At 33.1% G+C, this 15,959-nt stretch overlaps 1 protein-coding gene across 1 annotated transcript; it reads left to right on the forward strand.

Annotated features, from left to right (window-relative positions):
- Window positions 1–472: 472 nt before the first annotated feature.
- Window positions 473–11,009, forward strand: LOC133311937 (probable flavin-containing monooxygenase 1). The gene is made up of 5 exons (XM_061513068.1): window positions 473–919; window positions 2,825–3,065; window positions 9,952–10,130; window positions 10,231–10,580; window positions 10,667–11,009. The coding sequence occupies exons 1-5, from the start codon at window positions 473–475 to the stop codon at window positions 11,007–11,009; spliced, it is 1,560 nt and encodes a 519-aa protein (XP_061369052.1).
- Window positions 11,010–15,959: the final 4,950 nt, after the last annotated feature.

Below are 15,959 nucleotides of genomic sequence, written 5' to 3' on the forward strand. Positions count from 1 at the left end.
GTGTTTACTCAAAATAAAATAAGGAAGATAAAATTGCTAGATAAAAGTGTGTGAGAAAAATAAAATAAAATAAAATAAAAAGGGGGTCAGAAAGGGTTCCTCTAAAAAACATTGGCATGTCTTTTGCAGTTTGCTGATATATATTCCTTTCCAAGAATTAAAATGATTAGGTATAAAGTATTTATCGCCTCCACGAAACAAAACACGAATCCAAATAGCACGAAAATTCTCCAACATGTCCAAGAGATTAAATAATATGGTTAACAACTGTCCAAGATAAATTGTCATTCAAACCTTTCAATATTTTCTATTTTCACGTTCTTCAAAAGTCTACAACACGTGCAGTCATTGTGACGTCTACAAGCAGCTTTATCAGTCCTATATAGAAGGATAACCTCATACTTTCATGCCACACACACATATTTTGCAAACACCGTCAACCAGCTTTGGTTAGCTTACCTTTTCAGCAACCATGGAAACCCTAAACAACCATCCAATTTTGGTTTCTAAAATCGCCATTATAGGGGCTGGAGTAAGCGGCATAGCTGCTACCAAACAACTATCCCACCACAACCCTCTTGTTTTTGAGGCCTCTGACTCCATTGGTGGGGTTTGGAAGCATTGCTCCTACAATTCTACGAAGCTTCAGTCACATCAACGGGGTTATGAGTTCAGTGATTTCCCTTGGCCTGAAAGAGATAATTCAGATTTCCCTACCCACTTGGAGATTTTGGATTACTTGCACTCCTATGCTGAGCACTTTGATGTGCTGAAGAACATTAGGTTCAACTCCAAGGTGGTGGAAATCCGGTTTGTTGGGGACCAAGATGCCTCTGATTTTGAAGATTATGGAAACCCACTTCCTGGTCAGCCAGTATGGGAAGTTGCTGTTCAGACCAATCAATCAGACACCATTCAGGTCTTTATTCACTTTCAACTCTCGGCTAGCTTCAACGTATTTTTGGTTAACTAGCTAGGGTTTCAGAAATGAGAACAAGACTTAAAAAAATGAAATTAAACAAAATAATTACTGTTCAAAAATATTATATAATTAACTCTATATATCTTCCCTAACTATATCTCATCCCTTCCCTAAAAATAACTCTATGAGAAGTTTATCATCCTCTTACTATTAGCCTTTTCTTTTAAATTCAAACAAGCACCTTTTTCTGATTAATCAAAGGTCTTATTTCAAGTGACCAAGCCAGTTTATCGGTACTTTAACTTACACTCTATTAAGATATAACAAAATAATATATGTCTTTAGTAATAGCTTAAATTTTTTACAGAATTGATTGCATGACATAGCATCGGAGTTTCTTAAATCTAGAGATCTAGAGTTCAATAATTAATATACCTATTATTTTAGGGTTTTGCATTTTTCATGTTGCATGATAAAAGTTGAGTTTCTTACATATACATCAATATTTGTGCTGCATTTTTTTTTTTTCTTTTTTTTTAAAAAAAAATGCATGATAGACCCCACACTGGTTATCTCTATAGCATGATAAGAGGATTGTTCTACCAACATGATACTTGTTTTTACCATTCTTTTAATATAAATAAATATATATCCATATTTCAATTCCTATAATAGCTCTTGGTGTGCTGGGTTTAAGCAACGTCAATGTTTCAATCCTTAAAATTGGCTTTTGGTGTGATGGGCATGTGTATCCAAACTTGAATCCTATAAGAGGTGTCCTAAGAAATAGTATTAAATAATAAATGTGCTCTAACCAGCAAGCTTAATCTTTGGGAGAATTTGTTACATTACACACTCATTTTCCCCGCATCAAGCCTTAGACATCCTTTACAAAAAATTTAAACGCTAAAAAAATTTAAAAGCTAAATCTCTTATATATATATGGGTTTACATTTCTACAGCTGCTGTACATGCAACAATCAAATACTTGCCATATATATACTTAAAAACATTAAATGCGGGGAATCATAACCATACAAAGGATGCAAGCATTAAATGTGAGAAATCATAACCATACACCTGTCGTTGCTGTACGTAAAGTGGCTGCAGAAATAATTTTACCATATATAATGCTTTCATCTTTTGTATGGTTATGATTCTCCGCATTTAATGCTTTCAAGCATATATATGGCAAGTATTTGATTGTTGCACGTACAACAGCTGCAGAAATGTAAACCTCATATATATATATATATATATATATATATATATATATATATATATATATATATGGGCTTATCATTTCTCAAGCTGCTTGAGATAATTTTATCTCCAGCTACTAAATCATAACCGTACAAAGATGAATCAACGGCGTTAAAGGAAAAGAGAGAAAAAGAAAATCATAACCATTCAAATGTGAATCAATTAATATAAGAAAATAAATAAATAAAACGACTAGTTTTGGAGTGACCGGAGATAAATATATCTCAATCAGCTTGAGAAATATTTCTGTCTCTCTCTCTCTATATACATATATATATATATATATATATATATATATATATATATATATATATACATATGGGGAGGATTATATTTACAAAAATTTTGTTTACAAACTCTTACAAATTACATTATGTACTCTCGGAAATACACTATGTACTCCTGGAAGTACATAGTGTAATTTGCAAAAAAATTTAAAAAAAATTAATAAACGGATCCTTCGCTATATATATATATATATATATATATATATATATATATATATATATATATATATATATATATATGTTTATTTATTTATTTTCAAAGCTATGAACTCTACCTCCCACCCCCATTCACTTGATCTTTAAGCTGTAAGCATATTATTTGGGCTGAACATGATTTCTCTACTTCATTCAGTGGTACGCCTTCGAATTTGTAGTGGTTTGCATTGGAAAATATGGTGACATACCCTTGATTCCAGAATTTCAAGACAGCAAAGGCCCTGAAGTTTTCAAGGGGAAGGTCGTGCATACGCTTGATTACTGTAAACTTGACCAGGAAGCTGCCACTGAACTTCTCAAGGGAAAGAAGGTTGTGGTGGTCGGTTTCAAAAAGTCAGGTATCGATATAGCCACGGAATGTGCTCAGGCAAACCAAGGTAAATTATCCACCCTATTTGATTTCATTTTATTTTATTTTTACTATTATATATACACTTGAAATTGAAAAGCATTATAATGAAAATATGAGTGAGATTTCATATTATTCAACCTGGACAGGTAATATTGCTAACATCTCGGTTCTATTTATTTTACCATATGATGCCAAAGATGATGCAATAAATAACGACAATCTACGAAATATTCACATATTTGTTCACTGGCTTATTGCTAAAGATTCATTAACAAGCAAGGGCTTTCAAAATAAGTGATTTGTGTTAGACAAATATAATATGAAGTTGTGGGATAAGATATAAGTTTTTTTTTTTTCATGTCTACTCTACTTATTCTTCTCCAACATCCTTATATCAAAATCTCAACTGACTTTCACATTTTTTCTTTCTTCTTAAAATTCTGATCTAAGGGTTTTGAAGAGAGTAGGTAGAGTGGCATGAACAAATATAGGCATAATATCTTATTCATAAGATTATTAGCGTGACATTGACCTAACTATTTAAGTTTTTTATTGAATTATCAAGAAGTCATGAGTTTGATCCTCGTTGCAAATAATTAATGTAATAGATGATTTATATATATTAATTCTCGTAGTTTGTTCTAGTGGCTACCCAGCTAGATCTTAGGATTTAACATGTCTTAATAGTAGTGAGTTCAATTCTTGCGAGTTACAATTCCTAGGTGGAGAGATCCAAATCCAAAACCGAATTAATGGGATTTATTAGGGCTTCAGACGTTGGTTTATATATATATATATTTTTTAATAAAACAGAAGTTACTCGTTTTATTATCTAAAATCTTCTTCGCACTTCTTTACTTGAGTATTATTACTAACTTATACAAGGATTTAAATCTTATTCATGCCTTCTTCTGAAACGAAAGAGATTTTAGTACTCTGTAAAATTAAGTACCTGAGTTATTAAAATCATTATATCTTTGTAGAAGACTGTCTAATGATCCACCAGATCAAAGAGTAAAGATAATTAATTAATCGAATAGTTGGAGTATATTTGACTCTTTAAAATGCATGTTCACAAAACTTGAAACAAAATTTTCCGGGTTCATGATAAATTTTAGAGAATAAGTATTAAGTATAAAATTATTCATTATATATTAGTATAAATATTTTTATGATGTCATCTAATAAGTTACAATAAAATAGTTTAACCTCTGAGGCAAATACAATCAAAATTAGATCTTTTAATATTAATGTGATCATACTGTTTGTAGATTTAAATTAAACTTATATAAAAGTCAATGGTTTAGAATAAATTCTAAATTATAATTTATGATTCTACAAAAATCAACTCATTTAACCTTTGGATCATCATTATTCTTCTTATTTTTTTTTTAAAGTTCACTTTAAAGCAACTAAATCAAAATTTAAAATAGATATTCTCAAAGACTTCCTTTTAAACTCGATTCCATATCTTGCATGATCCCACATGTATTATGAAGTTATAAAAAGAAGACTTTGACTGTCCCATAACTCAGGTTATATCACTTGGGAATGGTATACAAATTGAATTCTAACATAACTTGGGGTGTCCTTCAATTCATGGCGGCCTCTAGAACCTGTGAATTCTCTCGGTCTTGGTTTTCTACATTTTAGAGATTAATTTTATTAATTTAATATCTTTTTAAAATCTCTAGCAATCTACATTCTTCTACTTTAATTTTTTAAATAAAAAAAATGCTGAGTCTAGAGTAAAACAATACTGTTTTGCATTATAATGACCATTTTTCGTAGGCAAAAATTATGGTCAAATAGATAAATGGATTATTGGAGATTTAAAATCTTACAAAATTAATTTGATAAAATAAAATCCTAAACGATCATATTAATAAGGGTTTTATTAATTTTATGTAAAAGCAAATAAGGTGTCTTCTACTATAGACACAACTATATGTGGGGCTTACTTATTATTAAAAAAAGAAGAAGAAGAATAGCACATAAATCAATGTATGAGCTGGAAAGAGAATTAATCTTTTCCCTATTAATAAAGGATGTATATGTTATGACCGAAATATGAATTTTACTACAAATATATTTTGACTTATTGACTGTAAAGATGTTCGTCTCATTAACTTCAATCAGTAATTGCCTGAAAAGTTCTCTTTTGTTTGATATAATTCCACAAAATAAGTTTTGACTTGACAATATATAGTGGTGCACATAATGAATGACGACAAAAAGGTTTGAAGGACGGATTCCAAATTTCATCATCATCCACGAACGCCAGAGACGCTATAGCTGTCTATTAGATGTGTCAAACTTAAATATTATTTTACCCCCGAGTGGTTGGTGTAGTGAGTGACTATCGTGTTTAGGGGTAATAATTTTTAAGACAACCTGCTAACATAACATCAACACAATGCAAAAAATTTGTTTCCCGTTCAACCTATTTTTGAATTCGTATGGTATTTATGATGGCAAAAACTAACCCGAAATAGTTATGTTGGGGTTAACAGATTATTTATGTAACGATGTATTGTGTCAACTCACATAATAAGTGATATACTATGAGTTTACAGATTATAATTCGTATCGTGTAGTGTCAAGAAAAATAAGTGATCTGTGTTCTTGTTAAAAGTTTTAACCCAATTTTAAATTTGTGTCATGTTTGAATTAAATGTATTCGTATTTTTGTCGAATTTGTATCGTGTCAATCCGAATTGCCAACACTAATTTTAGTTAGATTTTGAAATTTGACCTATTAAGAGATAGCGGGTTTGAATTGTGAGAGTTAAATTTTTTAGAAAAAGTGTAGAGACACAAAAACATTAATTGGACGCATTAGGGCTATGGATACCGATAAAAATCTACTAAAAATAATTATGTTATTTTTTATCGATATATTCTAATTTACCTTGACTAACCAGCAACCCCTGATCTAACTCAGGTTATCTTCGTTCTTGGACTGTCTTAGATAATTACACCTTCTATGTGCCTTTAGATAATTTATGAATGATTGTATATTTAAATTTCTTAATATTATCATACTGGAAGCAAAAAAAAAAAAAAATAGATAATTTCCAAAAAGAATAAGAAATAAAGTAGATGACAATAACAAACGTTGTTTGGTAAAAACACGGTAAAAATACACAGATTAAATAGAGTTACATTAAATTTGGTTTTGCAAAAGAAGAACAAGATAAACTCATAAATTATTCTTATAAAATTAGCGAAGGACATAATTCCATGTCAACTATAGGAAATGCTATTTGCTTTGTAAGAAGAAGAATAAACTTCTATGAAATGAAAGAGTTCGCGGGAATTGTCTTGATCGTCGGATATCATTTTTAATTAAATAGTAGTATAAAATGTATCAGTATGAGCGTGCTCTCCCTATATAATTATAAGTATGAGCTTAAAGTGAAGTTAGTAGCTGAAGTACTCTTTCGAGATATGAGTTCTAGCTAAAGGTAAGCCACTCCCCATTTGCTAGGTCTACAACCATTATCACTTAAGGGAAAGTAGCTCTCCTAGCGAAATAACTTGTTTAGCAATATTAGGGCGGACCAACACTGTGAGTTCGCTTCTTTCGCCCAAAGGTGCTCATAGAGCCGGTCCCGGGTAGGCTAAGATCCTCTCAGAGCGGAAATGAAGAAAACCAAGCAAGTGTTTATTGTTTTTAGCATGTCAAGTGCGAGTTGTCCCCTATCCTATAGAGCTGGACCTATTCTGATTCTGAATTATCCGTCGCTACGCTGTTCCCAAGGACTAGCAAAATCGAAATAGCGAAATCCTTGGGTCATCTCAATGGGTTCAGAAACCACACGTTTCTCTGGATCATCATAGCGTACTTCTACATATCCACTCAGAGGAAGGTCTTTTCGTAATGGATGACCATATCGTCGTCCAGGGTGCGTAAGCCTTCTGATCCTACTTTGTCGTTTAGATTATGCCAAAAAGACGGGGAAAATGATCAACTGTCACATTTTGATGCCAGTTTAGGGCTAAAATGAACTTTCATCCAAAAAGACCGAGAAAACGCTCAACTGGCAGGATGGAACTGTCACTAAAGAGGGAAAAGTGATTGCTTCCAATTTTCCCGAGAAAATGGCACATTCACATTTAAGATAATCGGCTGGCTGTGGGCTTGAAGGAAGATAAGAATTCAAGGATAGCTTTGGTAACTTTTTTCCCCACAATGCTCCAGCTGGATTGAAAGAATTCAGCAGTCAAACCGTCAGGTCCTTGTGCCTTATTTGCCTTTAGAAAGATTGTCTTCTTCACATCATCAGCCGTCATAAGAGCCACCAGTGCAGATCCTTGCTCATCAGTGAGAAAATGCCCCTGCATAAAATGCCCATCTATAGGACATAAATCAAGCCTTAAGCCATACAGTCCTTTACATGCGATGCGGCATTCCTCCGATGACTTATCAAAGACAATCACATGAAAAAACTAACAATGACTTGGATTTTTGGATCTTTACCTCTCAAAAAAAGGTCCTTTATTGAACAAATTCAGACAGGTAGATTGTTCTCAACTTCTATAGAAGAATTATATGGTTCATGGAATAGGTTGAATAGTGTGATAACTTGTACTAGATATAAGGTAATATATCCAGGATCTATGTATGCTGAAACTGTGTTTAGTGAACCGTTCCCCCGTGCTTCTGATATTCATGTTATCACATTGGCATTTATACAATTGCTGGAGGAATATGCATTTCATCTTAGGTCAAATTATGTGAAATTCACTTTCGGCTATAATATGCAAATCAAATCACATAGTACTGTTCCGTTCACGTTAAGTACCGCATTACCATTGTTTACACCCACTGGTCTTCCTGTAAATAAAAAAGATATCTATGAGAATATTGAACAAATAGTCATGATATATGCTTATAGATATCAAGATGCTTTGATTAAAAGTGTCTTTATTCGTTTATATTACGAAGATAATAAGGATGTAGCATTCGATTTGAAATTTCCGGAGTTTCCTATCCCTGCAAATGATATGATAAGAGATATCATGAATGTTCTTGTTTATGAACAAGGAGGTAATGCACTACCAGATGTCAAATCACTTAAGCAAAAAGAGGGGCGTTATCCTACTCAAATTACCGAATGAAAATGTAAGAAGACTGAATGTAGGCCTTTCATTGTAGCCGATACCGAGACTATACTGATCAATAACCAACAAGAGACCTGCTACATAAGGCTATATTTACCCGACCTGATAGCGCTTTTCATTGGTCTAACCTCCATACCATTCACAATTGCTGTAATGGATTCCGTAAAATATCTTTCATAAGATAGTTTCTCACATAAATGAGTCCTCCCCTGACCTGAAGTCCTTTCTGCACTTGCTGCCTAGCCTTCGGGAATGAAAGTAAGTTCCCCTGGTTTGGTTATTTATAAGGCCTAATCGCTTTCCAACATCATCTTTCTCGCTTTCCAAAGCAAAGGTAAACGACTAACTAAGCAAAGCACTAGCTACGGTCAGCCTTAGACAAGCCAATCATTCACACCTGACTTTCTCTATATTAACTTTTTCTATAGCTAGTCCTATTGAGTAAGGGAAGGGGTCAGTAGGCTCTCTATCTCAATCCGAGGAACTGAACTAGAGCTCAGGAAGAAGCCAGCCCTAAATCCGTTTATGAGAACTTCACGATTGGACGACTAAGCACCAACTTCCGCAAGGACAGCCCTGAAGGATAGGACTTTTTTTCTCTTACCAAGAGAGAATAAGGTAAGAGATTCAGACTGTGAACCTTACGATTTTGCTATATGAGCAGTTGGACTTAAAAGGGCCGGAAGAGAAAGAATTCCGAACCCCTTGTTGAGGGGGCCGACCAATGGAATGGGACTTGAAAAGATAGAGGGGGTTTTCCCGACTAGCTGAGAATCTTTACACCGATAGTCTTTCTACGGCTATGGATCGCAGAGGTACCTCTGTCCTTTCTTCTGTTAGCTATATTAACTCTTCGAGTCGAGTTCTAGTTGCTATAAGAAAATTATCCCAAGGAAGACCGCCCCCGGAACCGAAACCTATGAGACTTCTCAACAGCTGCCCTGAAGAAAGAGGGAAGACTCTGTTTCAAACTGTAGGAAGAGGCCATGATTCAAGACTATATAGGGAAAAACTATCAGAACTAGCTGGCTGGAAATGGGGATTCCCTGCCTTTTAACCTTTAGCTCTCGTGTAAAGTAAACCACTCGTTGCTTGCAGACTGGCTTTAAGAATCGGTAATCAGAGGAAAGGATCTAGGCTGGCTTACAACTGTAGCGACCCGATGTAATGCAAAAAAAACCTACTGACAGGCACACCGTCCTTATTCGCTTCCAACGAAGAACCAACGGAGCAGAAGGCGGTGCGGGAAAGAGGATGAGCTGCCAAGCATTCTCAATGGCTCGAAACTCCCTTCTCCCTTGCAACCTCTAAAACGAAAGATCTAATGCTTCAGAACCTAAATGCTCGATAGACTGGATGGCAGAAGAGGATCTAAGATGTGCGGAAAGGCTAGAAGGAAAAAGATCTAGTACTTCCAAACCTACACTAACTATCAAGCCGACTAACCACTTTTACCTTTCGTGGAAAGTCTTCTCCTCGTTCTGATTCTCTTGGGCATCTCACTGGGAATGCTATGCATTCTTTTCGTAGTCATGATTTTGAAGACATGAAGTGATCATTTTTATTTTTGGAAACTATGAAGCGATCATTTTGCTTAAACTGTTTGCATCTCCAGCGAAATTATAAACCCATCAAAGGAGAAGATTGAAGGATAAAAAAAATCTAATAATTGTTACTTTCCCTATATAGAATTTGTTGTTGAGGAACTTGTCGTTGTACAATCACAAACCTTTTTGTTTCTTAAATTTTAACATCATAGCAATGGTGCTTTTAACTTGTTGAAGGACCTGAAGGGCAAGCGTGCACCATGGTAATAAGGACTTTGCATTGGGTAGTTCCCCATTACTGGATTTGGGGATTGCCATTTTTCTTGTTCTACTCAACAAGGTCTTCTCAGTTCCTCCACGAAAGACCTAACCAGGGTTTACTCAAAGCACTTCTTTGCCTCCTGTTATCTCCAGTGGTAAATTAGCATTCTTAACTAACTGAATCATATATTATAGCCTTGAATAAATGCTCTTGTTATGCTTCTAATGGTTTTTTGTTATAATGTCCTTCAATAGAGACGTGGAATTTCAAAGTTTATTGAGTCCTACCTGCTCTGGAAACTCCCTTTGGATAAGTATGGGTTAAAACCAGAACACCCTTTTGAGGAAGATTATGCATCTTGTCAAATGGCTATCATGCCAGAAAATTTCTTCTCTGAGGCTGATAAGGGAAAAATTGTATTCAAAAAGGCATCAAAGTGGTGGTTCTGGAGTGAAGGGGTTGAATTTGAAGACAATTCTAAAATAGAAGCTGATGTTGTGATTCTTGCAACTGGTTTTGATGGAAAGAAGAAGCTCAAAACCATTTTACCAGAGCCATTTCGTAGCTTGTTGGATTACCCTTCTGGAATCATGCCCTTGTATAGGTAAGGATTGTTTTCATTTATTCATTTCTCTAGCTTTCAAAGACAAATAGTTGAGATCCATAATTGAGTCATTTTGTTTATGACAGGGGAACTATCCATCCATTGATTCCAAACATGGCTTTTGTGGGTTATATTGAGAGTGTTACAAATCTTCACACTTCAGAGATACGATCCTTGTGGCTTTCTGGACTAGTAGATGATAAATTTAAGCTCCCGAGTGTTGAGAAGATGTTTTCACAAATACTTAAGGAGATGGAAGTCATGAAAAGGTCAACTAGGTTCTATGAAAGGCATTGCATTTCAACTTATAGCATCAACCACAGTGATGAAATATGTGAAGATATGGGTTGGAGTTCATGGAGGAAGAAGAACTGGATAACAGAAGCATTCAGCCCTTATAGCAGTGAAGACTATAAGAAGGAAGATTGAGAATATAATCACCATCCTATATGTGGTTGCATAAGTAGTAAGATGATATAAAAGAAAAATAAATGCATGTCCTCTGAGAAAGAAATATCTAAGCAGTCTATTTGGTTTCCCCTTAAATCAGAGATTGGAAAATTAAAGGACTAGTTTACTATAAAACTCGTCCCTGAATTTTTTAGCATATTTTTTAGTGTCACTAAATTGACCTTAGGTGATGAAAAGATGGGATACGTGCTGTTCAACCAATCAGGGCTATGTTCCACACTCAAACTCTGTTGTGCCGATTCCAAAGGGAAGAACCCTGTCCTTTGGTGTTGGTCCTTGTGGTAACTAAAGAAATATGTCAACAATGGGATTCAAAGAAAATGCACTTATAATGTTAAATAAATTGAAAATTTCATTAATCGGCTTCAAAGAAGTAAAAGTACATAGACAAATTGAACCCTGAAATGAAGGCTATTGTAAAGAAATAGACTGTGAAAAATGAAGGCTATTGTGGAATGTTTCATCTCCAAAAACAGTAAAAAATGACCAAAACTACATTTCTGTATGTTTGAATATGGACAAAACTGCCCCATTTCCTCACTCCAATTTTTAGGAGTCTCTCTCATTTCCCTGAATTGCTCATTATCACGCCTCAAAAGCTTCCAACTTTCTTTGGCGTTCACCTTACCCTTCAACAAATTCGAGCCCTTCTGTCACGGCCCAAAATTATTACTAGGTTGTCACTGGCGCGCGTAGTCTACTATTACATTCTAGCAGGCCTTAATAAGTAAAACAAATAAAATCAAATTAAACAAATTTCGTCAACCAGAGTCTCCCCAAAGTATCGACATCTCTGAATGTAACCGGTGTCCAAATTCATCCATAATCAACACACAACATTCAAATTCGAAATTCAATTCACAAGCACATCATGTCCATAAAACATGCCTTATTATAGTTGCAAGACAATTGGAGTCCTGGACAATTCCAAGAAAACTCCTAGCTACAGATCAGAGATGGGTTATGTTTATCTCATTTTACATGAGATAAACATCTCTCCTACACACACAAAAAGGGTTTGGGTCCCACCACTTTTTTTTTTCTCTCTCTTCTTACATGTGGGTCCCACTTATACTTTTATTTCTACAACATGAGGTAATTCTTTTCCTACAACATAAGAAAAATATATCCCATCAGAGATATACCAAAAAGGTTCAAGGAGAATAGAAACCTAGGGATATGCTACTCTATAATCTGCTGATCTGAAAATTCTAATAAATAAAAAAATTGAAATAAAAAAAATTGAGTCACGTGAGTTTAGCAAAGGCAAACTACAATACACTAGAAATCAAACAGTAGACCTGTGAGCAAAGAAGCACGGACACTTGTAAAAACAGGAAGAGTCGGCTCGGACATGGCGATACGCTCCGACACGGTCAAATGGCATTTTCGTAATTTTTTTTAAAAAAATTTTTTAAAATTTTTTTAAAAAAAATTATTTTTTTTAAAAGTTAAAATATATTAATAAAGCTTCCACCTAATCATATCAATTTTATCTTTTTGTCTTTTTTTCCTTAAGTAGATAAGAGATCATCTCAGCATCATTGTTGTCAATTCATATCACGCTCTTGTTGCATCTTCTTCTCTCTGATCTCTCTAATATGATTTGATCTCTCTATCTGATATTATATATATCTCTCTCATCCCAGTTCTTATTTTTTTTATTAAAGCTTCCATCTTTATAACGTGTTGATGGGTATTATTAATTTAGTTTCATTTTTTTGTTAAATTATTAAATATTAAATGAAATATACACTATATAAATTAAAAATATTATTTAATATTAAAACGTGTCCAACGTGTCAAAATTCATAACTTTTTAGGATTGACGTGTCGGAGTGTCGTGTCGCGTTGTGTCACGTGTCGCGTGTCGTATCGGTGCTACATAGCATGTGAGTGACCTTTTCTATATAGTGAATAAAGAGTAATAGGGTTTATTGTTTTTCGTCTCAAAAATTTTGTCGTGTGAACTCGTATAATTATGTATTTAAGGGAATATATAATTATAATATTTAAAGTTATTTTTTTTATTCAAAAATTTATTGGCTAATTATAGAAAAAAAAAATTAATATTATAATTATGTATTCCCAAAATACATAATTAATATCTTATTATTGGACTCCCGAGCAACCCAAATAATATCATAAAATTCACAACCGTAAGGCTTTTTCTTTTCTTTCTGTTTTTTTAACCGTAAGGCTTCTTAAAAGAACAACATACATTGAAGCAAATACTAATATACAACCCTTAGAAAGCAGTGGCGGTTGTTATAGATCTTTAGGAGTTCCTTACCTCTAATGCTTATGTAGTTAAAATTGAGATTTTACATAAAATGAGAAGGAAGATAAAAAATCGTAAAATATAAAATCATAACATAAAAAAAATCATAAAAATATAAAATCATAATAATAAATTGAGATTTTATCTACCATATGTCTCCCTAAATCTAATGCACAACTCCTTAGTTAAAGGCGGCAAACGCCCAATTTGTTCGGACAGCTAAAATAGAATGGGATGGGTTGGTCTCTCTTTTAGAAATGAAATGAAAATATTAACTTCAATTCATTTAAATAATAAAAGATTTTAAAAACTTTAAAAAGATTTAATTTTATGAGCTTTATAATATTATTTAATTTCAATCCATACTCTGTTTATTTTTTTTCAATCTCAAACTTAAATGTTTGTTAATATTTAGTTTCTATGAAGAGCAATCAATATATGTTAGTGTGCCTTATTTTATCTATGATAAAACAAAAGTAAAAGAAATTCATCTTTGCGTCCATTTCAGGAATAACATTTTCCATAAATTAAGTGCTTTCTTTCGGTATTTTAAAAACCGGCTCGGACCAGCCGGGTCAACCTGGGTTTCGGTGATCCGGTGAGTTCCTCGGTCCGAGCAGTTATTTGGATCACTTCTGCCGTCAACTCGGTTTGGACCAGTTGATCCGGCCGAAACCCGGTGACTCGGGTTAGACCGGTGGACCCCTTTTTTTTTGTATTTTTTTTTTTGATGATGAAATTTCTTGAATTAAATCATATTCATATTTTATGGTAAATATGATTAAAAAGTAAGTTGAAACTAATAAGGTATTTTAGATTAGTGCAGTTCGTTTATGTAATTTAGTTACATCTTATAATGATCTCATGAAGTTAAGTGGTGATAAATACTAATGGACTCATGATCTCATCTCAACGGTGAACATTTTCTCCTTAGTGTATATTTCATGCATACTATTTGTTATCATGATTTAATTTATCCATATCATGCCAAGCACAAAAGGTGCATTTAGCTTACATTACAATTTTAATTCAATATTAGGAAATAGTCTAGAGCTAGAAGCTTAGAAGTATATAATATTTGTTATCATTGAGAACCAATTTATTTTTTGAAGCTCATTGATAGTTTTTTTATGTGAATTTATAATATAAGTAATATGTTTATATTTTTTAATATATGAACAGTAAATCTGATTCAACCCAGTTCAATCCGGTTAAATTAGTGACCCAGTACCTCGACCGAATCGATGATCGATCCAAGTTTTAAAACACTGCTTTGTTTGCCATCTTTTGTATAGAAGGACTGAAATAAAAATGTTAGATATCACAAAAGTTTAAAACACTACCTTATATATATATATATATATATATATATATATGAGGTAGGATCCTTTGACACCGGTGTCAAATTTTAATTTTGACATCTCATCTAAGAGTCATTAGATCAAAAAAGATCAACGACTCTGATTTGCAAGCATGTGACACCATTGATCTTTTTTGATCTAATGGTTCTTAGATGAGGTGTCAAAATTCAAATTTGACACTAGTGTTAAAGGATCCTACCTCTATATATATATATATATATATATATATATATATATTAAATTGACCAACATGTTGACTCTGTCGATCCGCATATTGACCCATTTCAACCCGTCTTCGTTCGACAATTGTGTTGGATAGGCAGGTAGAAATATGTAACCCAACCCACAAAATTAAGCAGATTAATTAAACAAGTGGACCCGATGGGTACTCTTACTTCACACGAATTTAGAACTCCAAATTAAATAAATAAATAAAGCAATTTCTTACTTTTTAAAGGCTTTCATTCATATTGTCAACAATAATTTCTTGAAAGAAATGATAAAAAAGTTCTACAAATATCATAACAATAATTAATAATAAATTAAACAATAATTAATAATAAATTAAAAAATAATAGTTATAAAGTAAATACATAATATTAAAATTTAATTGTAATGACCGGGATCGTATAATAGAATGACGACAATATTTTCTTAAAAAATGCAGTCATTAGCAATATTTATTGGGTAGTGAAAATAATTGGCAAAACTTTTTGAAATAGGTAATGTTAAGAGTCAATTATGCATAAGGAACGGCAAAAATTAAGACTCATAACACCCATGGTACACCAATCTTAAGATGGCTATCCTAATTTCATTATTTTAATTAATTAATAATCTTAAAGTATTTATTTTACACGTTTTAAGATAATTTAAAAAAGGAAGATAATTTAGATGTATTTTTCTATGTTTACCGTAGGGGTGGCAATATGGGTTACCCGCCAAAACGGGGCGGGTTGGGTTGAGATTTTCAACCCACCAACCCACCTCAACCCGCCCCGCCTAGAAGTGGGTCAAAACGGGTTCAACCCGCTGCGGGGCGGGTTGACCCGCCGGGTTTTAAATTTTTTTATTTTTATTTTTATTTTATTTTTTTGGAGTTACCCAACCCTAATTATCTCTTTTTTATTTTTTTACAATTAGGTAGTATTTCATTAGTACTTAAATTTTTGTGATATTCAATTTTTTTTATCTTAGTACTTTCTAGAAAAAATAAAGAATAACAATTTTATTTATGACAAATGTTATCTATTTATAAATTCCTAA

The sequence above is a fragment of the Gastrolobium bilobum genome, unplaced genomic scaffold, assembly GCF_033153095.1.
Source record: "Gastrolobium bilobum isolate Gb01-03AN ecotype WA unplaced genomic scaffold, APGP_CSIRO_Gbil_v1 utg7116, whole genome shotgun sequence".
Taxonomy (NCBI): domain Eukaryota; kingdom Viridiplantae; phylum Streptophyta; class Magnoliopsida; order Fabales; family Fabaceae; genus Gastrolobium; species Gastrolobium bilobum.

Bases quoted from the DNA above. Each gene is read 5' to 3' on its own strand.
- LOC133311937 (XM_061513068.1), top strand. From the start codon at position 473: ATGGAAACCCTAAACAACCATCCAATTTTGGTTTCTAAAATCGCCATT. The intron at 920-2,824 runs GTCTTTATTCAC...TACTTCATTCAG, and splicing joins ATCAATCAGACACCATTCAG to TGGTACGCCTTCGAATTTGT. The intron at 3,066-9,951 runs GTAAATTATCCA...AACTTGTTGAAG, and splicing joins ATGTGCTCAGGCAAACCAAG to GACCTGAAGGGCAAGCGTGC.